The 23024-nt window shown below is 44.9% G+C and overlaps 1 protein-coding gene across 5 annotated transcripts; it reads right to left on the bottom strand.

Moving 5' to 3' along the window:
- Positions 1 to 11: 11 nt before the first annotated feature.
- Positions 12 to 23024, bottom strand: srfb (serum response factor b). 5 transcript variants are annotated; one of them, XM_027020976.3, is made up of 10 exons: positions 21902 to 22042; positions 18571 to 18645; positions 17894 to 18003; positions 16904 to 17170; positions 5307 to 5559; positions 3993 to 4160; positions 3617 to 3733; positions 3178 to 3375; positions 2683 to 2759; positions 12 to 2080 (listed from the first exon to the last, which is right to left on the bottom strand). In XM_027020976.3, the coding sequence occupies exons 2-10, from the start codon at positions 18587 to 18589 to the stop codon at positions 1985 to 1987; spliced, it is 1305 nt and encodes a 434-aa protein (XP_026876777.2). In that variant the 5' UTR covers positions 18590 to 18645; positions 21902 to 22042; the 3' UTR covers positions 12 to 1984. The 5 variants fall into 5 exon arrangements, with proteins under 5 accessions (XP_026876777.2, XP_035387339.1, XP_035387337.1 ...); XM_035531446.2 differs by lacking the exons at positions 17894 to 18003; positions 18571 to 18645 and having other exon boundaries at positions 2658 to 2759; positions 21902 to 23024; XM_035531444.2 differs by lacking the exons at positions 17894 to 18003; positions 18571 to 18645 and having other exon boundaries at positions 21902 to 23023.

A 23024-nucleotide genomic window follows, 5' to 3' on the forward strand; every position in this document is an offset into this window, starting at 1 on the left:
CACAAAATCAGTACAAGATCCATTTTTTATTACAAAATTTCTGTACATTTGCTGTTACATGAAGATCCCCAAAGATGAAAGAAAAATAGAAATAAAACAAAAGTTCACAAAAGCTCACACAATAACCTCAAAAATCTAACAATAAAAGAACCAGTGTTCATTCTGATGTCACACCATTTTGTTATAAATGTAAAACAAACTTTTAAAAATGTATCAAACAAAATGATTTCAGTGAAGGATTTCACATTTTCTATAGGAGAAACCAAGTTTGGCTTGAAGAAAACCTCATGTCACCAGTGCAGAGTGGAGCACTGGACACAAGCTGCACAAATGCTCCCCAGACCAGAGACACACCAAGCGTCACTCCAACAAAATGTCGTTATAAATAAACGTCTAAAACACCACCCCAAAGTACAGCATGAAAACTTCCCTTTATACAAAAAGGCTTTAGGTCAACATGTGTGAGCTGCTGCTTCTGTCATTTGGTAAGATGAAATGTCAAACTGAATAAATTCAGTTTTGGGGGCGGGGCAGGGGGACCAAACCACAGCCTTCTGATATATGAGTGAGAGAGAGTGAGTGAGAGTGAGAGTGAGAGAGAGAGTGAGAGAGAGAGCGCACACGCATGAGCCATACCAGTCCAAACCCTCTCACACGGTCTTATAGTTGCTGACGAAATAAATGGTGTTGAATATGTCAGTGCTGTGAAGATACTGGGAAGCAGATGACTGTTAATCTGTCAGCTAACATCTGGTCAGCATTACTGAGGCAGGGTGTGAATCCAGCATGAAGAGTTCAGGTCATTCTGCATGGTAACGCATGTCAAGGACTCGTCTGATGCTCATTTCGAGACATCAGCAAAGGTTTTAGTGTTTCGTTAAACCTTTTCAGCAACTTTTGCAAAACGTGGCATTAAAACAGTTAATCGTTAGAGTCAAGAGGGAACAAGAGCTCTCCTTTGAGCTCTTCTCAGTATCAGGTATCACTTCCTATTAGAATATGGTATTCTAACCTAGCCTGAAACAGCCAGTGGAAACAGCGCTATATCATACATAGACCATCTAATGCCAAGTAGGAAGTAGCTTGGGTAATGTCATGCCTGGGTATTACAATAAAGAAAGCTGTTAAAAACAAAGCAACAGGAAAAACTTTATAGGTGTCTCCATATCCTCCCTCTGTTTTTGCTTTGACTTTGTTCAACTGCAGGCTGGAAATTTGTGTTATAGATTATAGTAAAAAAAACAAACAAAAACAAAAAAAACGAGCTTGACTACAAAATTCCTCACTCTTATTCTCCATGATCTTATATAAATCAATAAAATATATATATTATATTACATTAATTTACACAGTTGTAAATGTTTTTATAAGGAAATACAAAACAAAAAAAAGCATCTTTTAAAAAAACAAAACTACAGTACATGCCATAGCACTATCAGCTAAAATAACATAATTAAAAAAGAAAATTATGTACATATCCAACAGTCCTGCTATCTGATTTTCTCAAAGCTTTAACCCATCATCACTCTTTCTCCAAAGGCTTCTCTCCATGACCCCTCTGCTATCCAGACACATACTGGCATTCACACAAAAATACTGACAAAATATGTCTTTGGCCAAAGTGAGAGGCTGCAGTATCTGCAACAGCTAACTAACACTGTCTTCCTTTTCTCTTTTATGCAATTAACACACAAACACATGTATACACACACAAACGCATACATACACGCACATGCATACGCACGCTCGCACATGTAACATGCAAAAAACGCATGTCAGAATTGGAGTTGATATTCTATAAATCGCAGCACGCACAGCAGAACTGAGACCAAGTTTCTTTCAATTCGTGACCATGGTTGTGATGGACATTTCTAGCAGAAACTGTACAATCACACACACTCGTGGCATACATGGATGTAACGCTTAAAAAGGAAACAAGGCATCGATAAACATGATGCAAGTCTCTGGTGATCCTCCTGGACCATCAGTCACTCTTGGTGTTCTGTGCAGTGTCCAGATTCACCACCTGAAGCTCTGTCAAATTACTGCTGCTGCCGCTGGACTGCTGACCAATCACCATCTGTGAAACAGCAGTAAAACATCAGCCCCAAAATCCCAGTACAAATCGTGTATTTCAACTCACGGCGAGACCAGCATGCCACCAAATGTGCCGTTGTGTAGTAACCAAATTCTGTTCATTCACAACATAGGTAGTACACAAAAACACAGACTATGTTGTGATACTTTGTAGCAAATGTGCCAAAGAGCCCCCCCCCCCAAAAAAAAAACCACCATCGCACTCTTTATATCTTTATGCCAGTGTTCTTTTGTGTTTATTGATGATATAATTTGTGTTTGGCTCTACAGTTTATATCAAATTACACAGTGGATGATATTCATTTCTCTCTGTCTCTCTTTCCAATCTGTGTGCAAAAAAAATATTTTAAAAAACTCCCTTTAAAAGCTTTGGAAGTCCTTCCTGATGATGAAAAGAAGGCTTCCAAAGTCAGAGTGCTAGTGCATGCAGTGCTCCTGAGAGCTTAGGACACGGGCCGAGGGACAGCAGATGCAGACGCAGCTTTCAGCCTGATCCCTCCCACAGTGAGTTAGTACAGTCAGTGGCATGCTGCTTGCAGAGAGAATATTAAGAGTTTCACTTGTAAAGTGGAGATCTTGCCGTACTGGGTGTAGCTGCACCGCTGAAACAGGGATCTGAACCGTGCCAGGTGGTCCTGCGAGGAAAACCTGAGGAACTGCCCCTGTAGAGAGAGGGGTGACAGACAGAGAGAGTGAAAAACACTTTTGTTTACGGCATTTAGCTGATGCTTTTATCCAAAGCAACTCACAATGATCACTGAATACAACTTGAGCAATTAAGGGTTAAGGGTCTTGCTCAAGGGCCCCAACAGTGGCGGGACTTGAACCAGCAACCTTCTGATTATATATCTCTCTCTCTATCTATATCTCTATCTATCTATCTATATCTATATCTCTATCTATCTATCTATATCTATCTATATCTATATCTCTATCTATCTATCTATCTCTATATCTATATCTATATCTATCTCTATCTCTATCTCTATATCTATATCTATCTCTATATCTATATATATATAAAATGTATATAATGTGTGTGTGTGTGTGTGTGTGTGTGTGTGTGTGTGTCATACTCACCCGTGTCCTGGGCCTGTGCGTGGGACACCTGCATAGCGGAGGCGCTCTGAGAGAAGGCGTTGAGCACAGCCAGACTGCCATCGGCTAGCGTGGGTGCTGAGGCGTACATCACTGTGTGGGGGCTAGGGTACATCATGTGACCCGCTACAGAGGTAGGCACTGACGATGTGACAATGGTTGCCGGGAGAGTGACCGTGGCTACAGAGAAAGAAATGAAAAGTGAGAGACGAGCAAGAAAGAAGAAAATAGGAAAACGACACAATGACACAGACGTTTGTCTGACTTCTTGCACCGATGGTGTTTTGACTGAAGGGGGCAGTGTTGCTTTGAGAAAAGGTCAACCCCATGCCCATATTCTTCACTTCACCCCAAAAACTTCCGTTCCACAGTTTGACTGCACTCGGTCCCTTGCTTTAGCGGGCGATCGTGTGCCGTGTACCTGTGGAGGCAGTGCTGGTCTGGGAGATCTCTGGGCTGCTGCCATCGGTGCTGTTGGAGCTGGGCTGGGTGCCAGCCTGCACCTGGATGGCTTGGAGCTGCTGGGATACTCCTCCTCCTGAGAAACGCCGCAAAGGACAAAAAGCGGGGAGGTCCGTAAAAACGGCTTTTTTAGTACCCAGTGACATTTTTTAAAAGACAGCAGGTGCCACTTAATTTCCTTTTTTTTTTTTTTTTAACTTTAAAACAATTCCTGCGTGTAGGCCACAAGAACTACAACGCTGATATTAGAGATTTATTAACCTGCTTATACAGTTGTTTTTATATTAAACACACACACGCGCGCGCACCCACACCTCAACCCCACGTCCACCCACCTGTGAGCGAGACCGCAGCAGGCAGGCGGAACACAGTTTGCTGGCCCGGCGCAGGGTGGGCGGTGGCGGCAGCGCTCAGGGTCTGGCCCGGCTGGCTCTGGAGAGCCAGAGAGTGCCCCTGCAGCTGCCCCAGGGGGATGGCAGGCGCCCCAGCGGGGAAAGGAGGGCCTGCCGTAGTCCGAAGGTGAATGGAGCGCGGAAGACATGAGTTATGTTATGCATGTGGCCATTTTCTCCGTCACATTCATATACCTACCATCTAGGTTTTATTTTTTCATTTTTATATATTTATAATATATATATATATATATATATATATATATAAAAACACTGGGATGCCAGAGTCCGAACCACTAGTGCAGAGCAAAACACAAGTACAGCGAGGAACGGAGGAAGGGAAGAAGTGTGCGAGTGGGGGTCTGACGGACGTCCACAGACAAGTGGCGCTCCAGCTGTTTTGTTAGGGGCAATTCAAAGCCTCGGAGGTGTTCAGTTCTGTGCTCGTCGTGCGTGTTTGTGGGGGTAATGCCATCTGGCAGGCCACAGACTGTGAAACAGGTGGAAGAGCGCGAGAGACAGGAAGCAGCACAGCGAGGTCGGCAGTCACAGGAAGATAAAGTCAGACTGCAACCTCATGCTTCTGACCACACTGCTATAATTATCTTCACTAATATCATCATCATCATCATCATTTCCATCACACAGCAAAAAGCTTTTCCTGTCGAGCCGTGCATATGCAGCATTTCCTGCAGCGCGGCCCATGCAGCAGGAATGCGCGCGACCCTGCTCGGCAGCTCCAAAAAACGGACAGGTTTTCTAGCGCCAGCGCAGTTGGGCCTTGAACACACAACCAACTCTCCTGCAGCAACGTGTTCGGCAGACGTGTGCGAGCAGCAGCCTCTCAGCATCTTTAATGATGGGGCACATCTGCATTCGCAGGCTTAACCAGACAAGGGGCCCACAAAACCCAGTGCAACCTGGCCCATGCGCACTGAATATTCATAACTAATTATAGGCAGAGCCTGCCAGAGCGCTCTGCTATGCCCATTGTGTAGCCATGCTAATTATTCCAATCCCACAATAGCAATCAAAGGCACTCGGGCTGAGTTCCCCCTTTGCCGACGCACGGCTTTGTTAAGCGTGGCGGGCTGAGCTTGCCGGGGACTTGAAGTGGGGAATAATGTGATATCTGCAGATTCAGTTTGACCTTATTTGACCCAGCGAATAATGACACTCCGAGGTCTGCCGCTCGGCGGAGCTTTCTGGGAACACCACGGCTGCTTCAGTGCCGGTCGGGGTGGGCGTGGTGCCTACCTGACATGAAGGTGAAGCCGCCAGGCAGCATGACCCCTCCCGAAGGGGCGGTGGCGCTCTTCAGGACGGTGCCGTTGGCGGCGGCCGTGCCTGGGCCGGACCCGCCGCTGGCCGACGCCGGGGCCAGGTAGTTGGTGATGGGGAAGGAGGGTCCGCTGCTCACCTGCATGGTGGTGGAGGTGGTCGGCACCGTGGCCTGCGAACTGGTGCTTCCCGGGAGGCTCGCCACGGTGAAGGCAGGCTTGAGGGAGTCCTGCGGGCCGAGGGGCAGCGTTAGTGAGAGCACGTCCAGCCCGGCGGCAGCCTGTGCTGGTCCTGTGCTTAGCTTGGCAAATGGGAAAAACGACGGCCGGCGAGAAACCAAAGGATGTTTGCACTTTTAGGATCTGACAACAACCCCCCCCCCAAAAAAAAGCATCCTTGAAAGTACCGGCACTGTCGGACGACAACTTAACATACAAAAAGCACAAGTTAAAATCAATAACACACACTGCACAAAGTGTAATATCTGCCATTAAAGAAACAGATGTAGAGGACTTGATTCAAATCAGACAACTCGGTCAGAAAGTTGACCACCGTCATTTGCCGTTTGGAATTACCTCTCTGGCATCCGAGAAATAAAGCCGATATTTATGTGGCGCTCGTCAGTCACACATTGTTTCAAGGAAAACATATTTTACCTCTACATTTTACCTTCAAATGCACTATTCATGTATTGTTGCTGGTTGCTATGACAACATCTCTCCCAGACAACCTCTCCATACATAGACATGGGAAAAAAAAAAAAAAAAAAAAAAAAAAAAAAAAAAAAAGCAGCTTTAGAAGGAGTTGTGCTCCCGCATCCTGCATCAAAGCAAAAGCACTCTTGCGCTGACCGCATGATTTAAGGCATAACAATTATTCTGGTGTCCCATTCTGTTGTCTATAAAAGATGGCAGTTGAAAACAACGCGACTGCGTGCATCTGAAAGCAAGGCTGTTTGAGGGGGGCTGCTTTGGGCACACACTGTACCTTCACAGATCTCGGTGATGTGCAGAACACATACTCCCACTAAACCTCCCTTTTACAACCCTCCCAGCATGCTTCCATTCACGAGCCCCATACGTGACGGGCTCCTCTTTAACAACGACCAGCACTCACTTGTTGCAAAAGATGCCGCCAGCGTGCCGGTTCAGCACGAAAGCGTGCCATCGGGGGCAGGCCGAGGGCGAGGCACGGGACAGGAGGCAAAGCATGCGGCGGTGCCAGGGTCTTGGCATCTTCTTCCTGAGACCAGGATGAGACAGACTCGCCTCCACAAGACTCGGTACGCTGTCATCTCTGAGCAGCACAATCAAATTATAGTGCTGACAAATCACACACTAATGTCAGCAGCCGGGCAGGCGAGACTCTTTTGAGCTGATGGCTCTGTAAAACTCTGACATGATTTCAGCTTTAAATAAATGTGAGCTTTGTGGACATTTGTGTTGATTTGCTGGAGTATACTCCACATGGAACATAGTTAACTGTAATTGCAATATCGGCCTTCGAGTAATACTGGTATACACCTCTTCTAAATGAATATTGAGCCCTTTAAAAACAATCAATTTGTACTGTATGCTTTGAGCATTCCTACTACTCTCTGATGTTCTTGATGGTTGCTCTGAGGGTGTTTAGATCGATCATATGAAAGGTGAGTAACAAAGTTGAGCAATTTTTCAACATGATGCATCAAGAGTTCACGACTGTGCTCTTAACATATTGTATGGCACCACAATCACAATATGTAGCAACTTCCCAGCATGGGCTTTTCCCCATATTATGGGCATAGCATTCACGGTTCAACAGATCTAAAATAGAGTAGTGGATAGTAAAATGACCCATTTGATCTGCTTCAATATGACTCAGGTTAATTGATAATCCGTGAAAGGTGAAATAAAGGACAAAACTACAAGACGGATCTTAAAGCCACTGCAGACAATACAAATTCTAAAATGGGATACAATTATCAAAAACACTAATTGAATGATTTTAAATATTTTAAAAATAAATATTGAGATGTTTACCACAAATTTTGCAGGACTGTGAACAGGTGTATATAAACACACAATAAAGTGCATCAAAACAGATCAGATTATCAGGACATTTGTGCATTAATTTGCTGTGTACTATTAAATAGATGCACTGATCAGTGGAACAAAACCAACCGTTTGTAAGATGACAGCATTTATTTTGAACCCTATGGAGGGCCAGATGTGACATTACTGAATAAACTGTGCATCATTTATTAATCCAAATACATAAATAAATACTAATTAGGACACAAAAATGGACAAATTTCACAAGACAAGCCACAAAAAAGGTGCTCAACCGTACCCGTTGAAATATCAAAAGACAGGCATCCTTAAATTCCTACATGTCTTTTGAAGCCATATCGTTGCAGTACTTCCTCTAAACTTCAAATGACCCTTTGCTCAGTGAGAGAGAGTGCCAAGATAATCCCAAAAGTGTGAACACATCGTGCTGTCTGACCCAGGACGGAGTCAAGACGTGCTGCATGTTGTTGCTTTGCTGACATTAATGTGTCTAGAACAAAGATGATGGATGCTGTAAAGCCCTACAGGCAAACAATCAATTCAAACGTGTCACCCAACCTGGCCCTCCCAACGGCTTTAACGGATGGTGCTAGACTTAATTTACAGTCCACCCGAGGCCTTCAGCATGAAAATTAAATACTGAAATAAAAAACTGAACATAAAAATAAAATCAATGAGAAGTTATTCTATTCAATCATTCAAATTTCATTTCACATTAGAAATAATCATGCATTTATTTATTTAAGATATTCATATATTGATTTATTTAAATAAGTGCATATTTGGCTCTTCTTAACAAAAAACAATCTAGATCTGCAAATTATAGTTTTGAAACCATTCATCACATTTTTTTTCCTGTGACTTTAGTAGTTACAAGATACACTAGCATAACTGTACTTAAACCCTTAAAAATAATTTAGGACAATTCAGCACAGTTTTGCATATTTCAGAATGAAATCTATTCTCATAAAAAGTAAATTGTAAAGGTACGTAAAGGGAAGCCATTGGGCCTCCCTCTGGAGCGTCCACTGGCGCATCATCTTACTCTCTGTCTGAGGATCAGGATGACAGAATGAGAATATACTGACTTGCCATAAAGAATCTATGCATATGCAAAAGACTTTACTCCAAGAATGATCTTAATCTACCTCAGACAAACCTGCATCTGTCAGGCTGTTGCGTATGAGGAAAAAAAAACAACAAAAAAAAAAGCCCTCTAGCAGGGGTGCTGTTTATATGTGACTGATTGAGTGGGTGAGAGGTAAGGACACATTCACATCTTGCTCCCAATAAACCCACCAATCTGTTCAGAGGAGCACATTAGGGTGTGTAGGGTGAGCTTTCAGGAAATTAATACTTGGTTTTACCCTGTCAAAACCGATTATTAAATTATTTGGCTCACAAATACCTCAAACGATATTCTTTATATCATACATGGGTTATATGCAAATTCTTCTTCTTCAGATACAGACAGAGTCGTCCAGCCCATCACATCACAGTATTCAAACAGCACGTCGCAATCAGCCGTACATGCTTATCGAGGTGTGTGGGGCAGAGGTGGGTTTACAATACACAATCTGTACAGTGCAGGCCTGTGAACATATTTAATGATCAGTCAACAATGTGCTCCATACAAAGCGAAGCAAGCTGAATGTCGCCTGGAAGTCCAAAGTTCGGACTCGCTGTTCAAACAGCAGCAATGAGCTCAGACACATCCCAGTCAATCGTAGTCAGCTTCAGTCCTCCGCCGCTACCAGTAAAAGCAGGCTTTTATGACAGAAACGTAAGATGTTGTCACCACACTACAGCATATTCTAGTGGATGTTACAGAAACTATGTAACATAGTGACTAAGCGCAACACAATTCAGAGCTGAACTCAAGTTTACATGAGTGACTATACACATACAGGCGCGTGCGTGCGTGCGTGCGTCTATGAGCAAGTGATCAGAGTGTGAAGGTATTCAAGAACAGGACAGGGAAATCAGTCAACCAATCCAGGGTGTGATGGATAGACAGTGGGCACTGGGACAGGGAAAGAGTGGGAATATGAGCTAGAGGAATAGAACGGGGAAAGAGCAAGAAAGGGAAACGCGAGAAATGGTGAGAGGAGGCACAGGTAGAGAGAGAGAGAGAGAGAGAGAGACAGACAAAGAAAGGAAAGACAGGGACAGGGTGGGGGGAGAGAGAGAGAGAAACAGCTGAGGGTCCAGACAGCTGGCAGGAAACATGAGCACTCTCAGAGTGTCTTTAACCCTTCACATACCACCCTCAAATCTACATACTGTGTACTGACACCTATGGAGATGGAAATGATGTGTCTCTAAACTCTACAGCTTTGTTTACTTTATTTATTGGTAACCCAAGGTATCTTAACGGAAGATGAGACATTGAGAGGCGAGTTCGGCATACATGTAGAATAAGGACTAGGCCAGGACCCTGAGTGACTGACACACACACACACACACACGTCTGGCTGACAATGTTATTCTGAGAACAGATGCATTGTGGGGGATGGAGAAGGTCAAGTCATGACAGGTTAGTATTGAGTTGAGCTGTTAATCTCTCTCGCACAATTCAAGAACAGTAAGAGTTGTTTATGCACTTATATTCAGATATATAAATATATTCACTTATTCAAGATAACAGTTTCAAATGTAGTGTTACATTTTATGGGAATTAAATAACAGTCACAATCATGTTTAAGAGTAGAGTAGTTACATTTTTCCGTTCACATAAGCCCCTTCAGTAGAATGAAAAACCATAGAATTTTTTTTTCTGGGTTTGTCTTTGCTTGTTTTTAATTTGATGATGACCCTGTAGCTAAAAAGAATATCCTGCCACTTCATCATTACCATGCCAAAGAGTTCACTCAGCCAATGCATTCAAACATAACATTTAAGAATGCACACACACGCACACACCAACTTCCATAGGACACGTTGCGTACCTCCAACAAGGGGCTATGCCAAGAGCTTTGTTCCAAAGCCCTAAAGCAGTCCAGAACTCTGGATTAATGAGAACTAGAAAGCGCGCACGTCCTTCTGCCTCAGCACAGGCTGAAGCACCGATGGAAGCTGTTAACCCAATGAACATGTTAATCACTTCAGTGAGGCCCTTCGTTAGTCTCTCCTATTGCCACACTCCTTTCTATCCAAGATTTTGAAGAAAGTTGTTACCCAACACCATTTCAATCTGGTTCCAGAGATATTACACCACAGAATCAGTGCAAGCCAATGTGATTAATGACCTCCTACTTGCCTCAGATTGTGAACAGCTTTCAGTACGTTTGGACTTTAGTATAGATAGACAGCAACTTCCATGCTTTAGGTTTTATTTGATGGACTAGTACCAAATTGTTAGTGCCAATAGGAGCTAAAAATGCAACATGGTGTACCACAAGACTCCATTTTAAGTACCTCATTATGATTCATTTATTTATAGCCTCTATAAATAGACAGACATGCGATTCATAAACAATCCTGTCTTATTTTTATGCTAATGCATTATAATATTTTTTGGTCGGCCAGAGTCAGCAACAGTTACACAAAAGACCTGAAAGCATCCTGAGAATACAGAAGTACTCGTGTACTCAGCTCAGAATAATGATGCTGATTTTGTATCCCCAGACCTTGATTCTGCTATATAATTTCAGCCCCATATAAGTAACATCTCTAAAACTGCTTGCTGCCTTTTACGAAACTCAAAGCTATTCAAAAATCATACTGCAAATCACACATAATGCTGGCTGAAACATTAGTTGAATTTGCCATAACCTCTTGATTAGACTTGATGCATTTAATGAACTAGTCGCACCGTGGTCTTACTGGTCCCCTGAAGGGTTAGACAGCCACTCCACTCGGCTGAGGAACGTTTCCATAGGACTGCTTGGAATTCAGCTGGTTGAAGACCCTTTATCTCATACATCTACCAATCCAAGTAAAGCACTGATATTTTGGAACTAAAATGAAAAGGCTCTATAAATAAAGGTTATTAGACTATTATTAGTCTTGGGCCTTAAAGCCTTGAGGTCTGGATATCCAAATGTTTTGGAGCCTCATAGTCTGGTATCTGGGGATCTGTTTAGTTGCAATGGCTTCCACTGCCGATATGTCAGCATAAAGTCCTGCCTAACCTTTACCACTGCCCTGTTTCAGATAAGCCTGTGTAGCAGGTTGCGTTCGTTAGCTAGGTACGCATATAACTGCTACAATTTATTCAAATAGGATACATTTCTTAATGATGATTACTTCTTAAAGTTAAACAATTTACAGTCTGACCATTTCAATCTACTAAAAAAAACAAAACTATTTTCTTGTAGTTTTGGGCACTTTCAAATAAGGCATGCTTGTTACATTTCCTGTGGGTTCCAGTAAAACCTTGAACCACCAGACATCACCGCTTCTGCAGTTGTTTTGTAACCAACTAGTTGTGAACTCAGGAGCAATTTCTCAAACGCGCATTAATCCCTGTTGGAATAGCCATCCTGATCATGAACTATGCGGCTAGATGGCTGCTGCTTTTTTTTTTTTACACTAGGAAAATAAATGGGAAAAAAACCCAGGCGACATCCCTCAAGAAGGAAGGCCAATTCCTTCCCAGTGGTTCTATGGATCCAGGCAATAACGCATTGCCAGGAATTCACAGCTTATACTTCCCCAATTTAACTGTATATGAAATCTTAAATAAATAATCAGCCAAAATGAGAGCTCCTTATTAACAATTTACAAGATGCAATAACGGGATCCCTTCTGCTCAATCTGTGCATCAGTGCTTCAGAGACAGTTTAGTAAATGTGAGGGAGGTTGGGGCTAATAGTATTTTCTCCCCCGCAGACACCTAAAGCTCTCTCCTTCATGCACTGCTCTTAGGAAACAGAAACTGTTCCTTTAAAACATACTGAACTGAGACATGAGATCTGAGACCATTAACAAAGCAATACAAATGACCAAATCACAGTCAATTCATCCAAAAACAAACACACACGCACACACTCACGCACACGCACGAGGCCAGGCAGGGTTGTAATTATGGACTGGATGCTTTAGTTTAAGCAGCAGTGGGCTAATGGCCATGAGAGAAATGTGTACGCCGGCCGACAGCCCATCTGAGACGCATTAGAGTCAGCTAGCCTGCTGCAGCTGAACAAAACTAGCGTTACATCACAAGAGCTTAGAGCAGGAGGCGTGCTATGATCGGAGTTTATCCGCCGACTCCATACACAGCCCACCGCAAAGCTTCATCATAACAACTAATTACAGCCATGAAGAGGAGAACCACAGATCGCTTAACAGTGCTAACAAGTCTGTACAGCGTAGCCTTTACTGTTCACAACCAGTGGCAGCCGCATAGCTTAGGGGAGAGAGAGAGAGGGAAAAAAAATAAATAAAAAAAATAATAATAATAATAATAAATAAATTAAAAAAAACACCTATAGAACTTAAGCTTGTCCAGTTTAATGCAAGTCTGTAAATTATGTACCATGTATGGCAAACAAACGATGGCTTTCTGATAGGAAAGTGAGCGGTTGGGTGTGCTGCAGAGCGCCAGCGCCGCTCGTCAGTGGCCTGCAGTCCAGCACTCTGCTCTGCCTCCTCCTCCTCCTCCTCCACAGCTCCCACTCGCTGGCTCCCATCTCCCGCCTGTCACCCTGCCAATGATATGGAATTCACGGCTCCATTTGGGACTGCTAAAAAAGGCAAGGCAGCCCAAGTCGCAGAGGTGCAGCCAATCAGTAGTGACCTGTCCTGCTGCTCTCGGCAACATAAGGCCTCGCGAGCCCCCTCCCCTGCCTGGCACACTGACACATTGCTCAACATTACCGAACACCCCCCCGCACACCCCCCCCCCCCGGGTAAATGTGTCGGTCACAAACTTTCTATGTCTTGCAGTCTTCTCTGCTCACATGCCCTGACATATTCTACCTCAGTCACTTCCTTTTTCTCTCCGCCACTGTGTGCGTGTGTGTGTGTGTGTGTGTGTGTGTGCGCGCGCACCTCTTTCTCTAGGTCTTTCTCTTCCACCAGACACCCTATTTAGGGCCTGTGCTGTGATAAGGCTGCATATCTGAGTAAATTGACTTTCCATTATCTCAGTGACACTCGGTTGTCACTTGCGCTCTCTCTCCCCCTCTCTGTCTCCCTTTCAGCACCTTGCCTAAGACAGCTGGGACCTTCGGAGGAGTGGGGGGGGAAACACAGAACAACACATGCTTTCTCACAGCCATTTGCACACTAATGTACACAAGGCTGATGAGTGAGCTGGGCCTGTAGAGCTGGAGATGGATTACACTGCAAGGAGGGAGATTTTAATTCATCCATCAAACAAATCACAACGCGGAAAGCCGAGCGAAGGGAGAATATCGCTCTGGGGTTTATGCAGGAAACGCTTACCGTACACACAGGTGCATGACCGCGCACATATGTATGCACGCACGCCGCGTGTTCAATTCCCCTTTAAAATAGTATTGCAGAAAATGCAGTTAGAGGCTCTGCAGTCATTATGTGCGATCAGATTTCAGCTCTGCAGTTCTATACATATTCAAAAGGACTTTAATAAAAATAAATAAAATAAAAAATAAAAAATTTTAAAAAAAAGAAGAAAAAATATTTAAGAAAATTATGTATTTATTTTAAGTAATAAATGTAATTATGATGACACTTGGATTAAGCATTTTAGTGCTTTACCCACAACTGATAATGAGTAGAACCAGTCAACTGACTTCCAAATATATATTAAAAATAAAAACACCATTTCACACTTTGAGGTGCCGACAGCCCAGTGAAGACAGCCCTGGGCAAGGGTGAGGCGAATTGACCAGCTATTTATACAGACTACAGCCTGAAGCCAAGTCTGACAATGTTCGGAATGGTAAAACCTTCCCAAGTAAAAACAACCATTAATGACAAATTCTGCCCCACTGGCAGGGAGCAGCACAGGGCAGGCGGGAACCCGGGCACTCGGCGAGAGAGGAGCAGCTGTCTGGGACAGGGCCATGTTTAAAGCATCGCAGTGATGGAGAAGGAAGCACATTTACTCTAACGGGAGCTTGAGCAAAAGCAACTCACAGCAGGGTGTAATTACAGCAACAGTGCTTATGTGTAGAGACCGTCAGACGGCACAGCACTGGTTGGATGCAGCGTTTGCGGTTAGGCGGAGGGAGATGCCGTGAATGGGAGTTCAACCTGCTGGAGCATCACATGTATGGGGCTGCCTCTCAAGGATACTGAGCAGGAACTCCGGACTGATTCAAAACCGCCACGTCACGGTTTTCTCCTTCAGGCGGCTGCAAGAAAGATGCTAAGAAAAAGATGGTTACTTTTTATTAATCTTCCATAGTGCCTTGTTAAACTCTGTGGTTTACTGCAGGTCTGCTACCTCAAAAGCTACAGATCAGTTTTTCTACAATTTATCAGTCCAGGGGAATGTTTAAACAGTGTATGGCTTTATTATGACTGATGTCACATGACCCAGCGAGGCATGAGATGACCTTGGGGGCTGCTGGTTCTGAGGCTCCAACTGGATCACCACTAGCTGTCTCTCTGGACAGACTAATACCGGGTTAGATTACACTGTGGATGGGGATTTTCCCTGCCAGAATTCCTCTTCCGACCCGGTTTCTTTTTTCACACACTCACAGGCTAAGACTTACTAGGAAGGTGCTCGCTTCATAACCAGGACATCAACATTTACATTTAGGGATTACATTTTATTTTAGTTTTTTTCTGATTTCTGAATGGTCCCAAAAGTACAGCTTTTTGTAGTCTGGAAATCAGGGCTTATCCCAACCGCCAACTACGCAGAGGCGGGTAACACCTCGGAACTGCCCCGTTCCCCTCCAGAGCCGTTTTACAAACAGCAGAAGTGGGGATGACACCACTTCTATAGACGGTGCTTCTTGGTTAAAACGCGAAAACCCTCACAGTAACACCAATGCACTGAGCCTTGTTTTAAATATACATCCTCCACATCACTTCATTATATTAAAAAAAAAAAAAAAAAAAAAAAAAGAGTAAAGAAAACAGTGGACTCCAAAGACAGCTGCAGCCTATAAGGAATGCGAGGGGCCCCTGGCCAAGAGAGTGAGCGGGGAAACACTACCATATAAGGGCATGGAGGCAGAATCAAGTTTTTTTATCAATGAGAGGTGTGAGCTCAAGCGTGTCTGAACCAAGGTGACTCGGTGCGTCTGGCCTGGCACCCGTGCCACCCGAGAGACAGTAGAGACGGCGTGGACACGGCTGGCAGTACGGGCCGCATAAACCTGCACCCCCACGTCAGGGGGAGGCGCTGAGCAGGACCAGCAGCCGATAGGGGGTGCTTAGTCATGCTTTGCATAAGCATCCTTCTGCAGAGCAGAGTTGACTTGCCTCGTAATGGGAATTGTTCAATGATGTTCCGAAGTGACAGCAAGGTGTTGTTAGAAGAGGAAATAAGACCGATTTCTTTTAAGGTATCAGGAATAACTTATAATTCAAGACCATATGGAACCAAACCGCAAAATATGCTGAACAGAAAACTAATTGTTTGGCCTACACTAGGCATTATTACCAGAATCATGAACTGAACTCAGAGGATCACATGCCTTTAGGTCCTTCAACAAACAAGACAGCAAATTTAAATAACTGTAAAAAAGTTGATTTAGAAAACCGCACTTTGACGTAGCGTCACTCACGTGGCCGCTGAGAACAGTGTATTATACTTTCTAGTAGAAATCTGTCTCCTCAGTCTCTGAAAGGTCTCCCAATAAACCATGGAGCCTTTTAGAGCAATTAAAAATGACTTACTACAAATTGGAATAAGCCCACAAATTGCAAGCAGTGGAGGTTATTCGGAGTTCAACACTTCATAATTCGCTCAGAGTTTGACAAGAAACATCACTGTGCTCAGGCGCACGCAGATGGACTCCACGTAATGACCTGCGAGGAGTCATTCTGAATCCTCACCGAACATCAAAAGTAGAGTAAGCTCCAACTGCAGTGCAATAAACAAGAAACAACAGTAAGTGTTTTTGCTAAGAGCGTGGGCAAGTGAAACTCTAGATGGCTGAAAAGCATTAGAGCTGACCATTGTGGCAGTGCCTGTGGGCCTTCATACAGTCCATTTTGGACCAGCTTGAGAGAGAAGCAGAAGGATTCACAGCTCCCAGAGAAGCTCCTCAAACCGGAGCTCCCCCAACAACAAACACCTCTTCATCACAGGTGAAAGAGGAGACCCAGCCACCACTCGCTTGAGCTGGAAGCCAATACCGATCCAGGAAGAGACTCCCCTGCCAGAATTCTGACTTAATCGTCAAAGGAAGGATTTAGGGGATGGGAGCTTCACGCTTTCCTCCTTTACATCATGCTAATTCTTTTCCGTTAATTATTAGCCATGTTTCTCTGGAAGCTCAAACTAGCTAAAGAAGCAAAAACTGGACACCAAACATGTTTGCCAAGTAGAAGACTGCTTTGGATTTGACTTCCTCCCCCACCCAACCCAACCCAACCGGGCTTTAATACTCAAAGCCATGCAACAACGCTCACCTTGGTTTCACCGAGGCTCTCCGATTCCGACACCTGATAGGTGAGGTCGGTCTCCTCGAAGCCCGTGGCGCTCATGCGCTGGTCCATAGACGGGTCCGAGCGGGGCGGGGAGTCGGGGGAGTTGAGGCAGGTCTGGATCAGGGCTTTGCCCGTCTCACTGGTGATCATGGGCTGGAGTTTGCGCGTGGCAAAGGTGTAGACGTGCCCCGTTTCGCTTGCCACAAGGAGCAGGACCTGCGTCCCCGTTAGAGTGGATAGCTCGTATGCCTGGCATGGGGAGAGAACAGGGAAGAGACGTCATCAGGCACTGAGCACAAAAGCCAATGCTGCTCTTTGATTGGGTTCACTGAGGGACCAACAAAACCTGGTCTCATAAGACACCTTCATGCTTAGGCTTTGGCATCATTTCCTTGTTTCCCCATCACTGCAACATGAGCTTACTAACAACTTTCCATTATGCAATACACTATTCAACGCGAATTGTCACAAATTTGTTATTAAATTTAATTATGTTCTAGTGGCACTTGCAAAATAATGTTCAGTATAATAGTATAAAACCAAAATGGCATGTGAGATAAAAAGACACATTAAAATTAAAGAAATATCCCTTCAGTTCTTTACTCAAAATCCTCTCAGTATCCTTGCAGGGACCTTTCTGCTCTAGCAATGCAATGCACAACATATGTATAGCCTCAAGACAAAATTATACATCTTACCAGCCCTGGGCTAAGAAACATCCATCTGAGAAAAAGCCTCAGGGTTGATAGTCAGCTATGAGAGGAGAGTTTGTGGTTCTACATTTTATAGTGACCAACAGATAATATATAAAACCCAATTTTCAATGATCACAATTTTCCTTTGGGAAATGCTGGAGCCAGCTGAGAAAAACAAGCTTCAGTCTGGAGGAGCTGCACTCTTGACCTCTGACGTATGGCTGAAGCGTAACTAAAGTAACAGGAGATAAGGCTCCAAAAACAGAGTCTCTGATACCGAGAGAGTGGCTGTGTCCTCTGTGGTGGACATGGGCTGTGGTTTGTAGAGACATGGGCTGATGGGGGAGCCACTGGTGTGGCAACTGAGACTCTCACGGGTCAGATCTCCTGAAAAGCATGGTAGAACCAGGCTCTTGATGTTCTCTCACCAGTCACACACACACACACAATACACACAGATGTGTGAGAAAGTGTTTCAGGTACTAGGAAAAGTTAGAGTGCAAGGAATTTGGCTAAGACTGAAAGCTTTTATAATAAGCGTCGCATTACATTAGTCCATGTAAAACCACCTACTACATGAAAAAGAAATCAGTGATTTTTAATTTTTTTTTAATTTTTATTTTTTTAAATAGCCAAGTCTAAGCTAGCCATTTTAGAACACTTCACCTTCAGGATCAGGTGAGGGCTTATACTCGTTGTACTTGAGTACCTTTTCAGAAAGTAAATTAATTTACTTCTCTGCCTTAACACAAACACAGCTCATATAAGCATACACATACACACTAAAAAAAAAAAAGTGTCCACTACTTATTATATTATTATTGCATTATGCATCATTATGCGTTACTATCAGAGGAGAGACGGTACATGCACAGCCTCATGCATATACACGCAGCACTAGACATTTAGTGAGCATTTACAGAGGGGTTTGCTAGGATGAAGATGCTTGCGTACCAGATTCTGAGGGAACCATGGGCTCTCTCTGAGAACACACTCGACTCCGCTGACAAACGGGCCTTTTGACTTGGACTAAGGACGAGAGGACATCAAGTGAAATATAGTACTAAATACATTTTGGGTGTAAACATTCTGTCCAACGAGACACTTGTGAACTTTGCCTGACTAAATACAACCTGGATTTGAAATGCCGGGAATGTACGGAGTTTTTAAAAATATAATTTCTGCAGTCAGCACATGCCTCTTCACACTCACTAGAGCACCAAGCCAGTATGAGCCCCATGCACTGGGCAGTGCTGAGGAAGATTTGTTTCCCTTTCATCAGAACAGCAGTGAGGAACTGTGACGGAGCAGCCAGACCAAGCAACAGCTATGGACACCTCAGCAGCCATACGGGCTCCGCGTTTAGAAACCTGGCCATCTCTTGGGGTCAGTGCAGCCTCTCCTGCCCCCCATAATGCTGCATCAGCACCGGTGTCTCTGCAAGATGGAGAGACGGTTGCCTGGACACAATATCGCTACGGTGCAATAGTGTAGGGCCGGGGGGGGTTTTACAGTGTGCAGGCTAAGCGCTTAGCTCGAGACATTTTCACTCAACAGACAAAATGGCATGATCACTGAATCTTAATTTAGCTGCATTGTGTGAGATTTTGTTTTCTGAGATTAGCAACCAAGTAAAGGTGTCAATTAATTCCGCTAGGCACAAAATACAATCCCCAGCCCACACAGAAACTCTGGCCTGAGCAAAAATCTGTCACTGCTTGGCTGGATTTAAAAGTAAGAGAGATTTAGTTGTGCAGATGACTACAGCAAATCTGGCCTTTGATTAAACAGAAAGTACTTGAACTCCTCTTCATTTACACAATAAGAAAGATGCAGGTCCACGAGCCAGAAGACAGGCCATAAAAACCCCCAAAAAACAAAACATTTTGTCTGGATGTTCTTGCCTGTTGAAGATAACCTTTTTCCTACAGAGGCTGAATTTATGTGTTGTCAGCCGTGCAGGAATGCAAAACTGTACACAGAGCCTGCTACAAAAGACAGTGAAGGGAGCAGGCCTCTGCGCTCACTGGTACCGTACCCGTCGACCACATGTTGCTCAGGACTCACCGGAACAAGAAGCATTCGCACCAGTTTACCTTTCCTTTGGGAAACAGACCAAACATTTATTGTTTGTAGCTATTAGAGAAGCACAAATAAGTAATTGCGCGGATGGGCCTTGAGGATAAGACTTAACCTCCAGACCGGATGAGCCTGTGTGAAGCCGCCAGGTGGGCGGAGCTTCACAAGCAGCAGGGGGTTATGGGTCCCATGCTGGAAGCGGAGCGCTGCAGCACAGAGCACCGAGCCTGGCTGCGGTGACAGCAGCTATCCATTTGGACAGCTGTCACAGCCCACAGTAGAGGCAGAAGTCACAAAATGACCAACGGCATGAGGGCAGAGGATGACTTCCCACAGGCTCGCCTACTCCGACACATCAAGCTGTCATCCTGTAGTCACGGTTGCGTAAATGCACAAAACTGTGCAGGCGCATTACCCCGATATTTGTGGAACATCCGAGGCATTGCTGGCCAAACCGCGCCTGTATTCAGTTTTGTTTCTGAACACAGACACGTTAAGCAAGCCATTACCAGCATGTGTCCGATGTAGCCCTTGAGAAACTATGTTTTTATTCTTCATTCAACACACCTGTGGTGTGACGGAATGGCAAAGCAGACGACAAATGCAGCTCTTGAACGCAGCTTCAGCTTAGTCCGTGGTGGACTGAGATCAGGAAGAGACCAAGAACTAATGGCTGGCGTGCTCACGCTCCTACGACATGCTCAGACCCATCGACTCATGCCTACTGGACACCAACGCAGCCATGCAGCGTCACTGCGCCAACGCTACCAATGCCACTCAAGTTGAGGAGAGACATCGGGAGAGAGATGGGCCCAACGTGCTTCCTGTGCTTTCATACAGGATGGTGAATGGTGAACGGTGTTCAGTCAAGAGGAAAGGCATTCCCATGCCCATGAGAGGGTTCTGTGTGCCCACTGGGACATGCTGCCCCTGACCACCTCATCTGGGGCCTGTGCCAACGTCGCCATAGAGGTGCAACTATGGTATAGTGGAAGAGACTCCTAGCACCGAGAGCAAACAGTAAACAGAACATTGCGGCTTGATCTTTAATGCACGTTTCTCTCTCCTAATAATTCACTTGCTTAAAAAGAATAGCACTATTCCCATGCCAGCAGCTATAAAAGCGGTAGAAATCCTTTTAGTTACATTGCATTCATCCAGAAACCAGCCACTGTTAAAATCTAGAGCAGGAATAAGCCATTTGTGGGTAATAGAGCTAATCTAGTTTATAAACACTTATTTATATTATATATCTATATATATCTATATCTATATCTATATATATATCTATATCTATATCTATATATATATATATATATATATATATATATAAATAAATAAAAGAAGGAACTGATCTTAGATCAGGGTTCTCAGCCAAGATCTGCTGACCCATATGTGGCCTGAATGAAAGAAAGCAGACATGAAGAGTTTGCTTCCTCAGTGTGCTGGGACCAAGCCAGTGGCTTGCTCTACATTCTGACAATGAGTTTGTTCAGGTCACACACAATATCTTGGAAAAACAGCCTTCAGTTTGTCCTGTTCCACAAGTAAAGCATTTGAGCTTTATTTCTGAGGTTTCTCAAACAGCCTCTAAGCAGGACATTTTGTGGCAATCATTCCAAATGGGCATCCTAAAATATTTCAAGTTAAACTTCATTGATGAAGGAGGTGCTTCATGTAGGCCAAACCCTGTGTGTAGGTGTGTGGTGTGTTTTAAAGGGTGGTGGTGGTCAGAAATAGAGAATGTCAGTTGCTCTGTTCTATTTAAAGCTCACAGGCGGTGGGGTCTGTTGTGACTTCCAGCCACAATGTGCCAGAGCAGAGGACATGTAATACTGTGTCTCCATTACAGCAGAGACAGAGACCGAGAGAGTGTTGGGGGGAGAGAAAGACAGTCACAGGGAGAAAAAGTTCACGTGCAGGTGAAAGACCGCTCTACTCACATTCCATAAAACACTCAGTTTGTTTACATCACAGCCAAAAGGTGTAAAGGAATTCAGTAGGCAAACTTGGAGCAGGGATCACATGTTATTGGGGGATATAAGATCAGGCACACACGCTGTACCGTACATTAATGATCGGGTTGTCATTTGAACCTGTTAGGGCTGACCACAGAGTGTTTTAATACTGTTCAAAAGTGGAGCTCTCGTGCCACTTCTGCCAACGACATGACAGAGCCGACTAGGAAGTTGGTGGGATAACTCACCTTCTTCATAATGCCAGTCTTCCTCTTGCTGAAAGTTGTGTATCGCCGCAACTTGTTGTCTATAAACTCCATCTTAATCTTCACGCGGCCACGTGTCTTTTTCCCTGGCTTTGCTCCAGCCACTCCACCGGGGACCACACCATAACCCCCGGGTGGCACCCCGGCCTCCTGTCCGACCATCGCCGCTTCCATCTCGGCTCTCTCTCGCTTGACACCCCTTCTGCTGTCCCCGGCTGAACCCATCGGCTCATCCTCATCCCCCGAGTCGGAGTCCGCGTCCGAAGCGCTGCACACCTGAGGTGCCCCCTCTTTACTCCGATCAAACCGCCCGGGAATTCCCACCCCCGCGCCGAGACCCCCCATCCCTGCCTGGCTGCCTGGCTGCAGCGCGGCCAGTCCGGTCCCGTTCCCAGGTCTCACGCCACTCCTCGAACCGACTCCGGGTCCGTTCCCTCCCAGCATCCCTGCACCCTCTCCCAAACGTCCGGGTGCACCGGTGAAAGGACCAACCCCGGCTACCGTCTGACCAGCCCTCGCAAGCCCTGGGCGATGCCCGCTACCGATAACCACAGGACCGTGTCCCGCGTTATTCCCGGACGCTGACCCGTTTCCACTCAGTGCCGATCCAGCCTGGCTAGATAACATCCTACTCATAAGAGAAGATTACACGCTGAAGCGCCAGTCCGCCTTTGGTGGGTTAAGTGCGTAGTGAACACGGCAACACACATACACACATTAAAACACACCACGTAAACACGCAAAACTAGACAAGGCTGGGGGGCGCAATGCCTGCGTAGCTACCACGGCAAAGTTTCCAAAGTGATGCCACCTCGCAGACCCTTCGAGCCGCTTCAAGACTGCCTCACCTCCCCGCTTCCCAAAACTCCGCGTACTCTCTAAAAGGAAATAGCAAACAGCGCATCCGCGATTAATCCGCCATGTCATGTAGTTCAAACGTAAACTCGTAAAAACGTCGACCACGCTCGCTGTAAATGCGCGAACGCTTCAACCAAATGCTACAAACCGTCGCCAAAGTCCGTTTAAAATGAAATTATGAACGTTTCTATGTATATCTTCTAATCTTCTGCCTGTCGGTGGACGAATCCGTCCGTGCAGATCTACT

This window comes from Electrophorus electricus, chromosome 12 (genome assembly GCF_041902795.1).
Source record: "Electrophorus electricus isolate QZ-2024a chromosome 12, ASM4190279v1, whole genome shotgun sequence".
NCBI lineage: Eukaryota > Metazoa > Chordata > Actinopteri > Gymnotiformes > Gymnotidae > Electrophorus > Electrophorus electricus.

What these genes read in the sequence shown, in the direction of transcription:
- srfb (XM_035531444.2), bottom strand. Translation starts at nt 22,555, where the DNA reads ATGAGTAGGATGTTATCTAGCCAGGCTGGATCGGCACTGAGTGGAAAC. An exon ending in CGCACAGGCCCAGGACACGG is followed by an intron (nt 2,760 to 3,177) that starts GTGAGTATGACA and finishes CTCTCTCTACAG; the next exon opens with GGGCAGTTCCTCAGGTTTTC. An exon ending in CAGCGGTGCAGCTACACCCA is followed by an intron (nt 2,081 to 2,682) that starts GTACGGCAAGAT and finishes GCTGTTTCACAG; the next exon opens with ATGGTGATTGGTCAGCAGTC.